Below are 21,082 nucleotides of genomic sequence, written 5' to 3'. Positions count from 1 at the left end.
GATGACTCAAAGATAATTTCATTTTGCAGATAAGGAACCCTAAAAGTAACTGTATTCTTTATTGATTCACATTTTATATGAATTTCTATTGAGCAGATATTGACTGGCGAATATATTAAAAAAACAAACTTTGGTCTGGCCATCAGTTGGAATTATTGGAAGCAGAAATCAAGAATTCAGATTGTTTGGGTGCTTGGGTGGCTCAGTTGGTTGTGCATCCAGCTTTTGGCTTTGGCTCAAGTCATGATCCCAGAGTCATGGGATTGAGCCCTGCATTGGGCTCTGTGCTGAGTGTGGAACCTGCTTGGGATTCTCTCTCTCTCCCTCTGCCCCTCTCCCTTGCTGCCACTCTCTTTCTCTTAAAAAAAAAAAAAAAAAAAAGAAAAAAGGCAGAGTAAGTCGTCAGGTCAAAGCCTTAGATCAACTCATAGTGAAGAAACAATCTGGTGTTTTCTTTACTAAAATAACTGTAGATTAAGAAGCTTCCTAAGTATTTATGAATTTGTGTTTTCTTTTTTTTTAATGTTTTTATTTATTTTTGAGACAGAGCATGAGCAGGGGAGGGGCACAGAGAGGGAGACACAGAATCCGAAGCAGGCTCCAGGCTCTGAGCTGTTGGCACAGAGCCTGATGCGGGGTTTGAACTCATGAATTATGAGATCATGACCTGATCTGAAGTTGGATGCTTAACCAACTGAGTCACCCAGGCGTCCCTTAAAGATTTTTTTTTTAAAGTTTATTTATTTATTTTGAGAGAGCATGAGTTGCGGCGGGGGGTGGGGGGTGGGGGTGGGGTGGATAGATTACTATTAATATAGTGATAGATGTCAATTCATTTTTCTCAGAACATAATCTTTCTTCAGTAAGAATCATGTATTCTTGAAAGTCTGACACAAAGAAACTGAAGAGAAGAAAAGTTCTAATTTAACTTTTATAAAAAATATTAATATTAATATATGTGTAGAATTTTATCTTTGTCCTTTATATTTCATCTCTCCATTTATTTAGGTGTGTACTTTTATGCATTTGTTTGGGTCCAGAGGCATATTTATAGACTATTTTATTGCTTTGTCCTATCTTTGTACATGTGAGGTGTTTAGCCATTGACAGGGATATTGAAGCAGGGATTAAAAAATCCAGTGACTGCTAAGACTGGATGTGATCTTTAACATCCTGTCTACTTCTGAGATTCTCTGAATTTCATTTATAGACACTTATGTTTTGCCCAGGCTTTCTATCTTCCCTTCCCAGTCCTTATCATGGTACTCCAGTGGAGTCTTGGGGAAAAAGTTAATGCTTGTTCAGAATCTGTTTTTTTATGTAGGAAAATATGAAGATGAAAAAATTTGGCCCAGGTAATTTGTTGACACTTATTAAAAATACAAAAACAGTAAGCAAAATATAAAATGATGAGTGAATATTTCTTAGCCCATGACTTTAACCGGCAACTGCTGTTTTGTATTTTGTTCCAGAAAAAAAAGTTTTACAAGTGTTCTTTTTAAAAGCAATAATAATCTAATAAAAACCAGATGTCCACTAAGCAAAATCATGCAATGCAATTTCTTTCCTCCTAACACCTTAGTGATATCAGGAAGTTTTGATTGCAGTGAGATGCAGGTTGGTGACTTCAGATCAGGGGAGCACATTAGGAGTAAGTTCAAGTGGAGTGTTTCCAATTAGGAGCTTAGTATTACAGTGTTGCGGGCACATATAATACCTGGGAGAAGCACTGGGTTCGGGGTAAGAGTGCAAAAGGCAGAATGGGAGAAGTTAAATTTCAGTGATTTAGAATTTGTGCCTAAGGCCAGGATTGCGCCCAGAAAAGATGAGATAAACTTTTCTTTGTTTTCTCTCTTAAATTTCTCCCAAGGCTCAAGACTGAATTTATAATTAGATGTGATAATTAATGTGTTTTATGTATTATTAGTTTAGGTTTTGTTGTTTTTTTTTAACCATCATTCACAACTTTGTTTTTGTAGGAAGATGTTTTGAATTCTAACTTCTAGGCCAACTTTTGTTGGATTACCATTCACGTGTTGATGATTGCCTGTGGTGATTTTATGTGGTAATAGTGACTAAGAGATGGTGCCAAATAGTCCTCATCTTCATGAAGATGATGATACAGTAGTAGTAGAAATAATAATTGGTAGCATTTTGTAGACCCTTGACTCTCTGTCCTTTAAATACATTTTATTTGATCCTTTAAAATAATTTTACAGATGAAACTTGCTTAAGGTAGAGCTGGGATTGGACTCTTTAGACTCCAAAGCCCATGTATTTAACATTGGTTTTTATAAGGGGGCACATGATACGGGGAATTTAAAACAATAGGGTGTTAATAGGCAGATAGCATGTGTGCTTGCATTCTTTTCTAGAAAAATGAGATATAGATGGGAAAGCTGTTATAGCATAAAGAACCACAATAAATGGAGACTGGGATTGTTCTTACAGCTGCTTTAAGTTATTTGGACATTAAACTGGGTTAACCTGCTTGATATTGCCACTATGGGTTCTTTGGATGTTACTTTTAATTACAATTTTGACTTAATCAGGAGTAGTTTTGGAGGGGCACCTGGGTGGTTCAGTCAGTTGAGCATCCCAACTCTTGATTTCAGCTCAGGTCATGATCTCACAGTTTGTGGGATCAAGCCCCCTGTCAGTTTCACAATGACAGTGTGAAGCCTGGTTGGGATTCTCTCTCTCCTCTCATTCTGCCCCTCCCCACCCTCTGCTCTTTCTCTTTTTTCTCTCTCAAAATAAATAAATAAACATTTTAAAAAATGAGGAGTTTTGGATATTATGGAAACTGTGAAGCCCCACATGCATTTCAAAATGAGTTAGAGAGCTTAGGCATTTAAGAAATACCACCAGTGTTGACATAGTATTAGAACATTGTGTAAAATCAGGTCTTGAGACATTTTTTACATATTTGATTCATCTTTTATAGTTATTTATATTGATTTTTATGTTGCCTCATGTGGTGTAGATTAATACAATGAATTAAACTGGTTAGTAATTTTCTTGCATGCTAATATATCTATTTAAAGATGTAATGCTTGCAGTAACACTTAAAATTTAATATAATTCATCTTTTTCTGAAAGATTATATATTTTGAGAAAAAATGTTTTGTTTCAGTGATGAATAAAAAAATGTCCCAACTCATAAACTGCTACTTGTCTGCCCTAGACAAGGAGAGAAAGTATTAGGGATATAAACTGTTTGAAACATCTTTTCTTAGAACTGCAACAACACGAATATGTTGCTTAAAATGTTAAACTTTAGTGAAAGAAATTCTTATTTAACTCTTCAGTTATGTTGCCTTTACAAAATAAATTTGGTTACATCTCTGAACATGTCTGTTTCTCTCACTGTCAAACCCCTTATTCCTACAAATGTATCAGATCTTTTTCACCATTAAAAAATCAGTTCAGTAGTCAATTAAAAAAATTTAATTTTAGGGGCGCCTAGGTGGCTCAGTCCATCGAGGGTCTGACTTCTGCTCAAGTGATGATCTCATGGTCCGTGGGTTTGAGCCCCGCATTGGGCCCTGTGCTGAATGCTTGCTCGGAGCCTGGAACCTGCTTCAGATTTTGTGTCTACTCTCTCTGCCCCTCCTCCACTCATGCTCTGTCTCATTCTGTCTCTCAAAAATAAATAAATGTAAATTAAAAAAAAAATTTTAATTAATTTTATTTTTTAATTAATTTTTTTATTCCAGTAAAATACACATAATATTTACCTTTTAAACCATTTTTAAGTGTACAGTTCAGTGGTATTAAATACATTAATATTGTGGTACAACAATCACCACCATCAGTCTCCATAACTCTTCCTTCTGTAAAACTGAAACTTTATGCCCATTAAATGGTACTCCCGCCTCCTCTATAGGTGTAACAGACTTTTTTTAAAAATTGTTTTTATGCTTACTAGTAATGAAAAAATGAAAATTCAGAGCAAGGAAATATTCACCTGAATCAACATATTTTAGTTTCCTTTATGTTAAGCAATTAGCTGATAAGCTAGTTTGAACCTGACTTCCAGGATAGAATACTTTTTGAGGTTATATTAATTTCTTTGTTTTCAACAAGGGCAGTCTTGATGATAGATCAATTAGCAAGTCCTGAAGAATTAATGTAAATGGTGTGGTAATTCCTGTTATAAGAGATACTTCTTAGAACTCATGAAACTCCTCCTTCCCCCAGGGTATCACATCTACTGTTGAATTGAGGAAGTAGCCTGGCAGAGTCCTGTGTATCTGAGCTCAGTTCAGAATTGTTTAGAATGGGAAGTGTTTTTAAAGCACTATGGAAAGCTAATTAAAATTGAACTTTGAAATAAAGAAAACGCAAAACAGTGTAAAAGTAAAGGTTAATGTTTTCTCTCAAATGTTTTTAGAAGATCTATGAGAGTACTACACTTTTTAACCTGTTTTCTTAAAGTATAGATCATTGAAGACATATTTATTACTTAATTGCACTGACTTTGCTAAAACAGCAAGGCAGGTAATTATCTTTAGGTCTGAGTATTAGAAGTATTTTTTTTTTTAACATTTATTTATTTTTGAGACAGAGAGAGACAGAGCACGAACGGGGGAGGGTCAGAGAGAGAGGGAGAAACAGAATCCGAAACAGGCTCCAGGCTCTGAGCTGTCAGCACAGAGCCCGATGCGGGGGCTTGAACTCACGGGCTGCGAGATCATGACCTGAGCTGAAGTCGGACGCTTGACCGACTGAGCCACCCAGGCGCCCCAGAAGTATTATTTTTGAATAATATTAAGAGACTAAATTTAATATCTCTTAGTACATATGCTTTGTGTGTTGTTGGCTTTTTCCTAACGTAAAATGAATCTCAATATGCCGTATGATTGATGACAAATAAGAAACTCTGCAATTAAGAGAAGATCTGTTTATTTAAGAACTCTCAAAGGCTGTAAAAGATTATACTTGGCTATATGTGAAGGATAAATGTTGTGCAATAATGCCCCTGAGTTCCCCTTTTATAATAAATCTCAGCTGTGTGTTCAGCATAAGGGCTCAGTGCCAAAAAGAACAGGTTCAACTTGTCTGTGAGGATTTGCACCACAGTAAAGTGCACAACTGCTTTTGTAGAGGTCACTGTAGAGGTCACAGGCATGTACAGTTGAATGAAAGCAACTTTAAAAACATAGTAGAACAGATAGTGTTAAGATTCAAGAATCAGTGTTAATTTAAAACATTAAAAGGGGAGAAAATCATAAGAATCCTTACGTACATTTTTCACTTTATACGTTTTCAAATGGATTTCAAACAATTTCTTTGGCACCCTGGGCCAGCATATTTTAGAAGAACTTCATGAACACTTTAATAGTAATTGTCCAGACTTGGAAACATTGAGTATTTTAATGTTTGTTAATGTCTGAGCAGTGCTCTGAACAGAGTTCATATAATAAAGGTAGGATATGACCATAGTAGAATGAAGTGTGTGTGTGTGTGTGTGTGTGTGTGTGTGTGTGTGTGTGTGTGTGTGTGTGTGTATGTGTGTGTATGTATTGGGGGTGGGCGCAGAGGAGTGTGGGTAAATTCTAATGAAAATACAGATGTGATCTAAAGGAGAATGCTTCCAAGGGTTGTATTTCTCCTCAGCTTATTATTGAGAGATTTAAAATTAACAACAACAACAACAACAACAACAAAGAAAATGCTGTCTTATATGACTCATTCCCTCCAGATATCTCACAAATACTTTCATATATTTGTGGTAAGTAGAAATAACTTAGAAATAGCAGAAATAGCAGGCAGAGAGACTATAGGACCCATGACTCCAGCCGGTGCAAGTTTTAAGTTTAGTATAATGAACACCAGAAAATGATAAAACTAAGTAATTACATAGATGCAGAGCTTACCTAGAATTGTGTTTTACCCAGAGTTGTATTTGGTCATAGAGTGGCTGTTTCTTTTTTTTCTTCTCCTTTTTCTTTCTCTTTTTTTATTTAAATGTGATGAAAATGGCAGGCAGCCATTGTTTTCAGTATTGAGATTAATTAGTAATCTGTTGGAATATGCTTCAGCAAATGCAGCTGATTGGCAGTAGCACCTGTCTCAGCAACTGGTAGAATGTTCGTGCTTTCATCAAGCCTGTAATTTCCAGAAGGGCTTCAAAGCTGTGTTCATTAAAGTCTCCCATACTAATCACTTTCTTTGTCCTCTGGGGCACTTTTACTAAATGTACCTTTCTATTTTTATTTATTTATGTATGTATTTATGTATGAAGGTTATAAAATAAAGTTAATTTTTTAAATTTAAAAACTAAAATGATGTGATAGTCTGTGTACTATTATATTTGTGGAACCATCATTTATGCTTAGTGAACACATAATGTTCCCAGGTGAAAAATTTACAAATATTGTGATTTCTGTGCATTGCTTTTGTAATTCATATCATAAACATAAAACATATCTGCCAATTATGAAAAATTATGTGTTAAAATATAGTAAAAATGTGATTTAAAGGATGGATTATTATAGTCAGCTTTCTAGGAAGGTAGTTTATTTCTACATTGTTAGGAAGTATTCTTTCTAGTTGAAATAGTCTTTCTGGTTCACATTTCAAAATATATTTAATTTACATGGATTTATAGACAAGGCACCAATTTGTATTGTTGTTTGAGAAAGGTAGTATTTTTGCTTATTATGAAAAGAAGTATGAAATGCTGAGAGAGTATTGAAAAAGGATGAAGAAAAAGCTAAAAAAATATGAAGCACATATTTCAGCACAGGTGAAAGTTATGTCATTCTAAATGTATTATGGAAAAAGTGAACATGAATATTTTCCAAAAGTAAAGTTATATGTTTTAATGAACTACGGTAACTTTCATTTAAAAAGCACCTATATACTGGGGCATCTGGGTGGCTCAGTCGGTTAAGGGTCTGATTTCAGCTCAGGTCATGATCTCATGGTTTGTGGGTTCAAGCCCTGAGTCGGGCTCTGTGCTGACAGCTCAGAGCCTGGACCCTGCTTTGGATTCTTTGTCTCCCTCTCTGCCCCTCCCCTGCTTGCAGTCTGCCTCTCTTTCTCTCAAAAATAAATAAACATTAAAAAAAATTTTAAAAAGCACCTATATGCCAATATTTTTTAAAAAATGAGCACTTCCTAATTTATGTTTCATAAATATAAAGACATATTGTTAACTGCTTGAAAGTAGAATCAGTTCTGGTGGTGTATCCTTTCTATCATGTCTTCACAGTGCCTAACATCCACTAAATGTTTGGATAAATAACTGAATTTTCATATTGTAGTCCTGCAGTAGAAGAGTGCTTGGTGGATTCTGGCAGTATAGAGTTTAAAATCTGGGTAGCTTACTTGGCCTCCGGAAACATCAGTTTCTTTTCCTGTAAATAGGCATAATAAAACTTATTTCAAATGTATATGGAGTGCCCAACCCAGTGCATGGCATATGGTAGATGTTTAGTAACTATTTCTGTGTCCTTTGCATGGAACCCCGCTGCTAATAATCACATTCCGTATCTGTGTGACTTTAGTAAAAAGGCAAAACTGCAAGTGAAAAGGGATTCACAGAATCCTAAACATTCTATTCTATTCTATTCTGCATTTAGAAGGTAGAGCTACAGGTGCCTGGCTGGATCACCTGGTGGAGCATGTGACTGCTGGTTGGTTCAAGCCCCACGTTGGTTGTGGCGATTGCTTAAAAAATATATATATATATATATATATATATATATATTTATATTTATATTTATATTTATATTTATATTTATATTTATATTTATATTTATATTTATATTTATATTTATATTTTATATATATATTTTTTAAAGAATGTAGATCTAATTGCATGGTGGTTTTTGTGAAGGTAGCGGTGGTGCTGGTGATGGTAGTAGTGGTGTGTATTTGAGGAAGGTAGATTGGGGTGGTTAGGGTATTCACAGCATTTGTTATTTCCTTTTAGAACAGAAGGAAGCATAAAGTCAGTTCCAGCTTGGCTAAGTCTTTTACTTATTTTCCACAATGGGAATGGCACAGTAACTATTCATTCTGTAGTTAAATGCCCTCACATAGCACCAGATGTGTAATGTGGTTTTTGGGGAGCATGACTTGGAGTAGGGGATTGGAGTGAGTGGGATGGCCTGGGTCACTACAAAACATTTGTTCATTCATGAAGCAAGCATTCCTAATATGTACCAAGCACTCTACTAGGCACAGAAGGTTTAGTTCTAGATAAAATATGATCTTTTGAATTATTCAGTCTCTATTTTGGTATAAAGAAGCTTTCTGCTACCTTTTCACTAAAAAATATTTCTGCTTCAGAAGACTAATAATGGTACTATGCGATACTTTTTGTTTTACTAATATAATAATACTAATATTTGTAGAGAACTCTAAGCAACTTTCTTCTTTTATTACATTCAGAAAATGTAGACTTACGTGTAAGTTGTCATTATTATTGGTTACTTAAAAGTTCACCTAAAGTGCCAAGATAAGATTTCTTTCTGGAAACTATTTTTGTAATTACTAAAAGTAAATGAACTAAAATGCTATATGCCTGAAAAGTTTTAAAAATTTCTGGCAAATTCTGTTTTTCTTAAAATTAATGCAGACTCTTTTAAGGAGGCAGGTTTTGTCTCACCAAATAGTCTCCTTGATGTTTTTCTTTTCTGATCTTTTTATAGAAACAGATATGATTTGCTGGACACTCTGTCCTCTTGGCAATGAATGGTAGTTCAGTAGCAAGACAAGCATCAGAGAAAGAATGTAAAAATAATACTTTTCAACACTGCCTCATTTATCAGTGGCTAAGGAAAAAAAAAAACCTGGAACCACAAAAATAAAACAAAATAAAGTCTCTTCCTTAGACCCTACTTTGTTTTTTAAGCTACCACCATATCTATTTTCATTTTATCTTATGATTTGATGAAAATAATAATCATGTTTCCTCAATGTTTCAACTTCTTCAATCCTCATTCTTTCCTCTATCATTTATATTCTGGCTCCTACTTTTGCTACTGTCCTGAAGCTGCTCTTGGTATTGAAATTCCCTTCACTAGAAATGCTCTTTCTTCCCTTCCATTTCAGCCCCATTTGGCCTTCATAGCCCATCTCAAATGTCATTTTTTCTCCATGAATTCAATTGAATGAACATTTAAATACTTGTCATGTTCAGCCAAGTCGTATCATATCATATCATATGTACATTTAACTTATTTGAATTCAACTGAAGTTGAAAACAACACAAAACTGGGAGAAAAATAGCAAATAATTCTTCTTTCTTCAGTAAAAAAGAAAAAAAAAATTAAAACAACATGGTTGCCAAAAGCAAGCCAACTGCTTTTTCTGGTTTTCCATAGAATACATAGTAATCTATTCCAGTGCTGGAGGATTATATACAGCGATTACAATATGAATACAGTAATGGATAGTTTACTTTATGGACTACTTAAAGGATTTTTTGAGAGGTTATTTTGACCAGCTTTTGCCTTGATTCTGCTGTTAGAACCTAATCCCTGTGCAAGATGTGACTTCACTGTTAACAGCTTCGTTGAACTTAGTTACACCACTTAGTACCCTTCTAGATGACACATTTGGACCTCTTGGATGTTTTAGGTATAGAACTATCTGAGGCAGAGATGACTAGCTTAGTTCCTTTCCTGCCTTTATCTTTGCATTTTTCAGGAGATAAATTTGTATGAATGTAGTTATAGTCAAAACAGATTAAAGCATAGGGAGAAAATACTATATTCCTTTTGTATTTCATGTTCATCTATATAGCTTGAGATCCTTGACTTTCTGAAAACTAATGACATATATCCACGAGTATATTGCTGAACTTAGTTTCTATATAAGCCATAGTAGTTCTATACCAATACAAAGGGGTTTATAGAAATGCTTTTTAAAAAATACGCAGAGCTTGGTTGTAATTATATTTGAGATGCTTTAATGGCATCAATCTTTTTTATAGATATTATTGCCTAATTTTCTCCCATTTTAAATTTCTAATATGTTACATTTTATTTTTAAACTTCTTTCTCAATGAATAGTTTATAGTTGTGAACAATAAGACACAAAGGTACAATAACAAATACACAAATGTATTTGTGTAACAGTAACAATTCAAAAATAGAATTGGTATATTATTATTATTATTATTTGTTAATGTTCATTTATTTATTTTGAGAGAGAGTGTAGGGGAGGGGCAGAGAGAGAGGGAGAGAGGGAGAGGGAGAGAGAGAGAGAAAGAGAGAGAGAGAGAGAGAGAATGAATCCCAAGCAGGCTCTGTGTTGTCAGTGCAAAGCCAGATGTGGGACTTGAACTCAGGAACCATGAGATCATGACCTGAGCCGAAATCAAGAGTTGTATGCTTAACTGACTGAGCCACCCAGGCGCCTGTAGAATTTACATATTATTAAAGGATGTTTTTCTGTGTGGTAATTTGAACACTAAGTACTGTATGTTGTAGTGAGGGGATTGCAAATGACTTTAGTTAACAAAGCCTTAAAGTAATTCCACTGTAGTGAACAGATTGTGATGAAGTTTCCGGAGCCAGTGTGACAGAAATTGTTTTGGAGACTTGGCTTCGCCAAGTAAGGATGTAACTTTTTTAGGACCATTTGCTTTCCAGTGATGAACAAGAAGCTTAAGCCTAGCTAGATATAGAAATTCTTCTTTAATGTTTTAAAGCATGTCTTACATATTTGAAAGGAACTGATCATCACTAAAGAACTAAAAAACAATGGTGTTATTCCTAGTGTATTCAGGATGAAACTTCTTCCATACTCTGGAAAAGCCTGCTTTTTTTGAGAAGGAAAATTTTGGGAAAAAAAATGCTAATTTAACTACTAGGCACCATACTTTAAAAGACAAGGAATGCTCAGACAGGCTGATTTGTGGGAATAATCCAGCATTAGAATGCTTAAAAGAGCAAACCATAATAATTTTTAGAAAAAGTTATGTTCTGCTCATTACAAAGCATGCATTCAGAAAGGGATTGTAGTCTCCTGATTCTAGTAGAGACTTGAGAATTGGGATTCATGCTTGTTTTTTTCCACTGGCTGTTTCTCTGGTATATTTAGAATCAAATTATTTTACATTAAATTTGGGGAAAATTCTTTTTATTTTTATGATACATTATGAGGTAGTGGTTTATTTCCACTTAGTGGTTATGAAATCATAGCAGGTTAGACCTGGAAGAACATCTAGTCCACCCCCAGTTCACCCCCTCACCCCACCCCATCCCATTTTAGATTATGACAATGAAACTGAAAGAAGTTGCATCACCTCAGTTCATTTTAGTTTGGAGGCAGTCCCCCCCATATATATTTATATATGAATATATAATTATTTCTTACCATGCAGGGTCTTGTTCCTTACTGGCCTTAATACTGTTTATTGTAAATTTTGAAAGAAATTAGAGAAAGACATATCTATGGGGGAAAATGAATTGTACTTACCATGAAATTATGTGCTACCAGGAAGTTATTACTGTGCAGCTGTTGTGGTGATGACAAGCTAATATCACCCTAGAGTGATCAGAACAGCATAGTATAAAAATTGCTCTGCTTGCTACTCAAAAAAATGAAAAGCAACTGAATTACCAAAAAAATATTATTAGAAGGAGCAGCTTGAAAGCAGTGCCAGGCATATTCTTTAAGTATTCTCTATGCCATTATAAAATTCTGTGAGTACACACCCACCCACCACATAATTAAAAAATAGATCTACATCCATATACAAATGCATATGTATATATACACAAATGGAAAACATATGCACATATGTGCACATATATATTTAAGTTATTAGGACATTTACCAACATAGAAACAGTATTTCAGAAAAAAAAAATGATTTTCTGGGAAGTCTCCTACAGATATTTTCTCTAGAAATTATAACCAGAATTGTAGTGGTTTAATGCTCTGAGAATACTGAAATATTCTGGTTTTTAATTCTCTTGAGCAGTGTGACACATTCTATAGGATTTGATAAATTTAATATGTGAAAGGACTCAGTTTATGAAAACAAACATCACTGTCATTGTATTCTTTTTTTCTTTGTGGTTTGTTTTTGTTTTTGTTTTTGTTTTTGTTTTTTTTGGCATTTAATGATTCAGAGACTTAAAAGTAGAAGGCAGAATCTCATTGAAAAGTTACTAGAATGTAAGCTACCTGAGTGCAGGACTTATATCTGTTTTGTTTACTGCTGTACTTTTTAATTTTGGACATATAATTAGTATTCAGTATTTGTTATGTGAATGAATGATGATTGCAACAGGATACGACAATAACCTCTGAAATTTTGTTAAAATGAGTTCTTAAGTGGCTAGAAGGTACATTTCCAGCCTAGGGATAAAAAGCATCCACAACCTCTAGAATGAGTATGTGAAAGAAAACAATATTAAGGTGTGGAAATGTAGAGATGTATTGCTTATGTAACTTCATAGTATATGTGATTAACAAAATTTCAATTGTTTATGCTTAGTGAGAGCATTCTTAAATTTATAGACTATGGACACCTGACTTCTCTTAGTTTTCCTAGTGTTCATACTACTATACCATATGACTGTTCACATGCCCTTTTATTCATTCATTCAACAAAATATTGAGTAGCTCTTTGTTGCCATGCTGTGTGCTGTAGACATGGCAGTGAACATAGGCCCTTATGGTCTAATGGGGGAGACAGATGTTAAACAGCTAATTATTCAGAGTTTATCAAGCTTACTGGGTTTATTAGCAAATATGGTGAAGATGAGGCTAGCCTGGCAAGTCAGTCATTTAAGCAAGACAAAAATTAAGAGAGTTCTTAAAATTGTGTTAAAGGCTTTTCAGAATCATTTAACCTATCATACTAAATTGCTAATACTTAATGAATACCTCTTATATGGTACTTAGCAGAGAATTGTATATTGGTTTATATGAAAGGGTATTCTCATTTTTAGTATTTTTTAAAGTTTCTATTTTAATTCCAGTTAACATCCAGTGTTATATTAGTTTCAGGTGTATGATATAGTGAGTTAACAATTCCACGCATCATGACAAGCGCACTCCTATGTTTTTTAGTATTTTTATTATTGCTTATTTCAGGAACCTATATACTAATGATTACTAATGAACTATGTCTGTTGCTGTTATTTTTCTTAGAAAATAATATATTTTCTTTAGTGATGTTATTCTAAATGGTTGCTGCATTGTAAAAGTGTGTGTGTGTGTCTCTTTTAACATAATGACCAGAAGTTCCTTAAAGTAAAAATTATTTTCAGAGTTAATTTCTTTTCTTTTTGAATGGATTCCAGAAATCTAGAGCATAGTAACTTTTTATTTGGAATGAAATCCTGATTTTGGAGTTAGCACAAAAGGTAGTCTATACTTTTCCTTTATTTTAGGAGAAAGCATAATGATAATATTTGTAGTGTATAGATGATCTAACAGTTAAGTTTTAGTAAAGTGTAAACTATTTTCATAATAGACTTGAAATTTGCTAAGTAAGAAAAGTTAAAGAATATACTTCAAATTAATACTTAAGTTACAGCCATGTATAATTACCTTGGTCAGCATCGCTTTTCAAATGTTTGTATATTTTTCTGAATGGGAATAAGCTGAATTTTTGAAAATCGTTCCATGTGTGCTTATATTTTTGGCAAATGATTGAAATATGATATAGGGCTCTCAGGTATATCTTAGAAGAGAAACAGGGGCTCCATTTTGTTATTCTAGGGGAGTAAAAACATTACTTATGCTATTGAATGTAGATTTGCATGGGTTTTCCCCCCTGAGTGTAGTGGATGTTACCTTAGGTTATATAATTCACTGTGGCTCTTCTCACTACATTTTTACCCTCCATGCCTCATTTATTTATTATTTATATGACAACAACAACAAAAGTTGGAAAGGCCCCAGTTTCGTGTTGTACACTTGAAAGTCAGCAAAATGTACTTGATTACTTAATGTGGGTGTTTTTCAAGACATTTGCCTCCCCCAAATCTTATTTATTCTCATGACTTGTCCATTGCTTTGATGAGAAAGATAGCAGAATTTCTCTTGGGTTTCTTTTGTATTTTTAGCTGCCTTTACTGATAATTTCTACTTGGATATTTCGTAGTCAACAATGTTGAACTGATTTGAACCACCATCTTTTTTTCTTATTGAGAGAGAGCATGAGTGGGGGAGGAGCAGAGGGAGGGAGAATTTTAAGCAGGTTTCATGCCCTGTGTGGAGCCCGATCATGAGGTCTCATGCCAGTGAGATCAACAGTGAGATGCTTAATGGAATGAGCCACCCAGGTGCCCCCCACCAGTGATTCATTTTAAATGTACAGTTCAACTGATTTTTGTATTTATTTGCAGTTATTCTAAATTCACACTCGTAGTCGCCCTCAGTCATTAATCTACTTTCTGTAGATTTTTACCAGTTTCTGTAGTTTTACCTTTTTTGGACATTTCATGTAAGTAGAATTGTACAACATGTAGTCATTTGCCTGGTTTCTTTCACTTAGCATAATGTTTTTGAAGTTCATTTATGTTGCAGCATGTATCAATATTTTATTCTTTTTTGTTGCTGAATAGCATTCAGCATATTTTATTAATATTGTGAGTTAATTTTTATATCATATGAATGTACCTCATTTTCTAACTCATTCACCAGTTTATGGACATGTAGATTATTTCCACTATTTGGCTACTATGAATAATGATGCTAGGAATATCTTGTGTCTTTGTGTGGTCATATGTTTTCATTTCTCTTGACTGGATACCTATTATTATTACCTATTAGTATTACTAATACTAAGTCAAAGTACATTATTTGTAAACTGAAGAAAAAATGCTAAACTCACTTCCAAAGGGGTGGCACCACTATACACTCTCCTTAGCAATGTGTGAAAGGATCCGGTTTCTTCACATCCTCAGTAAAACTTTTTATTATCTATCCTTTCGATTATAGCAAATCTAGTAACTATGAAGTAGTATTTCATTGTGGTTGTAATTTGCATTTTTCTTAAAGATTAATGATGTTGACCATCTTTTCACGTACGTATTAGCCATTTGTGTATCTTCTTTGATGAAATGTCCATTAATTCAGATGTGATATATCACTGGAGCTTCATGTAGTTAGATTTCCTAATCTGATAATTTAGAGTCATATCATAACTGTTTTGGTGGAAATATCACGTTCAATTACCATTTTGCATCCAAACTTTTCGAGACTTTTTTGCCTCCAGTCACTTAAAAAAAACCCCAACACTTTCCTTGTAGGACTTGCTAAGACATTTTCTCTGTTGGTGACTTAATTTTAATTTTAATTTTAATTTTAATTTTAATTTTAATTTTAATTATGTCCATGATTTGTCCTGTAAATTCTTCCAGCTTTAGATCTGAGAAACTTGGCATCTATCTCACACCAAGTATTTTTGGGGAAAGATTGATTGAACATTACAAGGTTAAGTTGTGCATCATTTATGAATTTTGTTTTATCATTCTCATGGTAAACAATTATCACAGGGTAACATTTATTGTTCTCTAAATCGCATAATTAAAAAGAATCCTCTTTGACCCTGTGTTATTTTGACCATATTTCAGTTATTAGGGTTTGTAGTAAAATTTATTTTTAACTATCTAGGATTTACTTATTAATATCAAACTTTTAAATTGAGCAACCATGATTATATTGTCTAAAAATAAGATATTAAAAGGTTGTGTTGTATGGTAGAACCCATATGAGATAGGAATTAGGAGATTTGACTCTTACTGTGTGACTTTAGGAAAATTTATGTTTTAGCTTTTTTATTCATAAAATAAGGAAGTTAGGGGAAAAGAACATAGGCTTTAGAATCTGACAGGATTGGCTTCTGATACTCAATCTGTCATTAATACTGTGTGACCTTGCTAAGTCACATATCTAAACCCCTGTTTCTTATCTGTAAAGTAGGAATAATAGTATTTATCTCCTAGAACTATTGTGAATACTAATGAAATAGTGCATTAAAAAAAAGCCCTTATGGGCACCTGGATGGCTAAGTGGCCAACTTGGACTCAGGTCATGATCTTGCTGTTTGAAGTTGAAGCCACACGTCCAGCTCTGTGCTGACAGCTCAGAGCCTGGAACATGCTTTAGATTCTGGGTCTCCGTCTCTCTCTCTGCCCTTCTCGTACTCCCTCTCTGTCTCTCTCTCTTGCTCTTTCAAATATAAATAAACATTAAAAAGCTAAAAACAAAACAAAACCCTTAGGCCAGTGCCTGGCACCAAGTAAATAATGTTAACTGTTAATATTACCAGTTGATCTTTCATGTGCCTACCAACTTGCAGAGAAGATTTTAGATTATATGATTTCATAACTTTAGTAACTTGGGCTTTATTGCTGGTATTTAGTGAATGATTAAGTATGTTTCCTACTGTAATGACTTAAGAGAGCCTGTCTCTTTTGAATATTATTTTTTTTCTGGAAAGTGTTCTAGCTCTTGAAAATACCCATTCTGTATCATCTTTTCTGGGCATTACACTGATTTATAAAATGAAAATGGGAGTAATAAAGTAATCTGTGTTACTATGTTAGTGGAACTATAATAGGTTCCTTCTTTAATTCTTACAGTTTTTCTTTTTCTTTCTTTTTTTTTTTTTTTTCCCTCCTAACCTAACAGTGTGACGTTAATACTGGACTTTTTGTATCAGATGGCAGGAGAATTTAGTACTTGGCAGGTTATGAAGAAGACACTTTGAAACAGGAATGTCAAAATGCCACTTAAAATGTTCCACTTGGGCAATCCTCTTCTTAACCTGTGTAACCCCCTGTACTTAGATTCATTATTCAGAGATTGGATTACTGTGAGATAGTATAAGATTTCGCTTGACAGTTTCATGTTTGTTTAGAAAGGCTCTGAAACATATGGAGGTTAAGGGTTAAAATAATGTTAACAAAGTTTTCTAGGTATTTCACTTCTTTTTTTCCTGTGTATTATTCTAGCCAGGTAAATGAGTAAATCAGAATATCTAAAATGCATTTTTAAAAATTATGGTAAAATATGCACGACATAAACTTTACCATTTTAACTCCTTTTAAGTATATGGTTATTGATATTAAGTACATTCATATTGTAGTGCATCCATCTCCAGACTTTTTCAATCTTCTCCAACTAAAACTTCTGTACCTATTAAATACTAACATCCTGTCTCCTTCCTGCCTCACCCTAACTTCTGGCAGCCACCATTCTACTTTCTGTCTCTATGAATTTGACTACTCTAGGAATCTCAGGTAATTAGAATCATACAGTGTCCTTTTGTAACTGGCTTCTTCTTTCTTCTTCTTCTCCTTCTCCTTCTCCTTCTCCTTCTCCTTCTCCTTCTCCTTCTCCTTCTTCTTCTTTTCTAGTTTATTTTTTTTTAATTTTTTTTTTAACATTTATTTATTTTTGAGACAGAGAGAGACAGAGCATGAACAGGGGAGGGGCAGAGAGAGAGGGAGACACAGAATCGGAAGCAGGCTCCAGGCTCTGAGCCATCAGCCCAGAGCCTGACGTGGGGCTCGAACTCATGGACCGCGAGATTGTGACCTGAGCCGAAGTCGGACGCTCAACCGACTGAGCCACCGAGGTGCCCCTTTTCTAGTTTATTTTTATTTATTTTGAAAGAGGGAACAAGCAAGGGAGGGGCAAAGAGAGAGGGAGACAGAATCCCAAGCAGGCTCCATGCTATCAGCACAGAGCCTGATGTGGGGCTCGAACTCCCAAACTGTGAGATCATGACCTGAGCTGAAAGTCAAGAGTTGGATGTTTGACTGAGTCATGTAAGTGCCCCTGTAACTGGCTTATTTTACTTAGCATAATGTTTTTAAGATTCATTCACGTTTTAACATGTGTCAACGTTTTTAACTTTTTAAGGCTGAATAATATTCCATTGTGTGTATATGCTACATTCCGTTTATTTATTCATCCATCAATGGACACGTGGGTTGCTCCTACCTTTTGGCTATTGTCAATAATGATGCCATGAACATTGGTGTACAAATATTTGTTCGAGTTCCTGCTTTCACTGCTTTTGTATATATAGTCAATAATGGAATTTTGTTGGCTTATATGATAATTCTATATTTAATATTTTGAGGAATCAACATCCTGTTTTCCATAGTGGGTGTGCCATTTTACCTTCCTACCAGCAATGCACAAGAGTTCCAATTTATTTACATCTTTGACAAAACTTGTTATTTTCTGTGGTTTTATTTATTTGTTTTGGATAATAGCCATCCTTAATAGTCATGGGTGTTACATGGTATATCATTGTGGTTTTGATTTGCATTTCCTTAATGACTAGAAATGTTAAGCATCTTTTTATATGCTAAATGGCAGTTTGAGTCCTTTGCCAGTGTTTGGGGAAGAACTTTTGAGGTTGCGTTGTCAAAGAAGTTATTAATACCTGACAGTAAACTAACTAGGGTGATGCTACATGGGATTAAACTTTGTTGAAAAGAAAAACCACAGGTCACATGCAGATGTCTTCAGTGGTTGTTTCTCACTGCCTCAGTTGCACTTTATCACTTTTAAGTCATAGTTTTTACTTTTTTTTTTTTTTTTCAAATAAAAGAGAAATGTACTGTGTATCCAACTTAGTAACTTAGGAGAAAAATAAAGGAAACTAAGGGAGGTAACAACAGAACTAAACTATAAACTAGAATATGGTGGGATTAATAACTGCAAGAGCTCGTTTTTATTAAAAAGCTAGGAATTAAGTTGTTGAGAACTATACAAAGAAAAAATAACTAGAGTTAGAATCTGAAAACATGGACTATATAAAAAAATAGGGATTTTTAAAAATTAGAATCTATGTTCAAATGTATGATAAATCTCAATGTAATGATTTATATAGCTCAGTGGTCTTTAATTTTGTATGCTTGTAATTAAATACAGTCCTTTTATTTTAGTTAGTCAGTAGTTATTTCTTTTCAGAAAAATCCTGGATGTTTCATTCAACTTAGTTTTTACTACAGAATTCTCTCTATGTGTGTGTTTGTGGGGGCGGGAGGTATAAGTAACTATCATATCCACACATTTGGTAAGTAAGTTTTTTATTTCATTTTAAAGACTTAAGAGAGTAGAAATTTATGTGGCAAAATTTTGTGGGGAATAATTTAATTAGTGTTCTTGCCTAATTAGGGCTTTCAGTAAAACACTGAGTACCAAAATTGTCAAAGCTGTATCATAAAAATAGGAAAATATGAGGATGGACTGTACTTATATATGTGCAGAATTCTACCATTGATAGTGAATAGATATATACTCTTTAAGGCTAAATTTGAATTTATTATTATTTTTAATTATTTTTAACTTTTTAAAATTTTTATCTATGTAAATATAATTTATAGTCAGATTGGCTTACGTACAACACCCAGTGCTCATCCCAACAAGTGCCCTCCTCAATGCCCATCACCCATTTTATTTTTTTGAGAGAGAGTGTGCATGCAGCATGTGCAAGCGGGGGAGGGACAGAGAGAGAGAGACCGAGAAAATCCCAGGCAGGCTCCAGCTGCTCAGCACAAGAGAACTCTGAGATCATGACCTGAGCCAAAATCAAGAGTTGGACGCTTAGCTGACCAAGCCACCCGGGAGTCCCAATGCTAAATTTGAATTTAATGATGGATTTGGTTTTCTTCTTTTAAATCATGTCAATTACCATATGTTAATTATATAATGTGAGTTTCAGTAATATAATGAATTGTACCCATGAAATAGCAGAGTTAATAGATAATATTTTTAAAGTAAGGAATTTAGTCTACAGATAAATAGTAATATGAAAATAATATTAAAAGATATTGCTCTAATTCATTTTTCTAACAGGGTCAGCATATTTCATTAGCACCTATTCAAAAGCTTGAAGAAGCTCTATATGAATACCAACCACTGCAGATAGAGACATGTGGACCACAAGTTCCTGAGCTTGAGATGCTGGGAAGACTTGGGTAAGTGTCTAAGAACTTCTCATTGAGGAGCTGATTTTAGGGCTTCACTGTAGGTACTATTTTTAAATTATGCTTTAAAAAATTTTTTAGATTTTGAATTTATAGAACTGTACTCTTCTGCAAAAAATGAATGGTTCTTAATACTAAAGGTACACATTATTTTTTCTGTGGTTTTATTAGGTCTTTTGAGTTAAGATTGGATTATATTAGTTCTCTTTTTAGTGATGTCGTTGGCAGTCATACTGAAGTAGCTGTTCATTTTCAGCTCACTGTGTATTTTTTTTTTTTTTTTTTTTTTTAGAAATAGGGGCTTAATTTAGTCGTTAGTAAGCCAGTAAAAATATGAGAGTTGTGACCTTGCTATGAAAAAGAGTAGATTTACTCATTGTCTGTTGTTTACAGCATAAGTATATTTATGAGAAATGAGCCACAAAATATATTTAGTCAAAAGGTATAATGTAGGGATGGCCCAGTGGCTCAAAAGCCATACTATATGCATCTGTTTTGGAAATGAACCTGGGATTGTGACTCTTTTGAGTGATGGATATGATCATAGTCTGTGTCAGTGAACCAGGTGGGTATCTACAATATACTTGAAAAGTGTAAGTACAGACTTTGTTGGATGGAACAAATCCATGTCCTGGTCTGGTTTCTCAACCTAAACTTTTGAATGAAAAGAAGACTCAGAAACCATTGCTTCTTAACAAAATAAAATAGTGTAAAGAATATAATGTGAGGGGAGCCTGGGTGGTCATTCGATTAAATGTCCAACTTTGGCTCAGGTCATGATCTTACACTTCATGGGTTTGAGCTCCATATTGGGCTTTGCACTGACAGCTGAGCCGGGAGCCTGCTTTGGATTCTGTGTCTGTCTCTCTCTATCTTCCCCTCTCCAACTTGTGCTCTCTCTCTCTCCCTCTCTTGAAAATAAATAAACATTAAAAAAAAAAAAAAAAGAATGTAATGTGAAAAGAAAGTAATAGGTTCAGCGACACCAGGTGATTAAAAAGTAATTAAAAAAGAAGACCCCTCCAGTCACCTGGGTGGGTCAGTCGGTTCAGCCTCCGACTCTGGATTTCGGCTCAGGTCCTGATCCCAGGGTTGTGGGATTGAGCCCCACGTCTTAATCTGTGCTGAGTGTGGAGCCTGCTTAAG

At 34.3% G+C, this 21,082-nt stretch overlaps 1 protein-coding gene across 3 annotated transcripts in view; it reads left to right on the top strand.

The window, feature by feature from the left end:
* MNAT1 (MNAT1 component of CDK activating kinase) overlaps positions 1-21,082 on the top strand; it is a 233,279-nt gene that overhangs the window by 129,847 nt on the left and 82,350 nt on the right. For all 3 annotated transcript variants that reach the window (XM_086709610.1, XM_086709609.1, XM_086709611.1), the window contains one exon: positions 19,806-19,927. In XM_086709610.1, the coding sequence (XP_086565736.1) occupies positions 19,806-19,927 (122 nt within the window). The remainder of the gene's footprint in view (positions 1-19,805; positions 19,928-21,082) is intronic.

The sequence above is a fragment of the Puma concolor genome, chromosome B3 (genome assembly GCF_028749965.1).
Source record: "Puma concolor isolate L17-30 chromosome B3, mPumCon1.1.hap2, whole genome shotgun sequence".
Classification (NCBI taxonomy): Eukaryota; Metazoa; Chordata; class Mammalia; order Carnivora; family Felidae; genus Puma; species Puma concolor.
The sequence above is the reverse complement of the archived record's forward strand: the minus strand, read 5'-3'. Positions and strand labels throughout refer to the sequence as shown.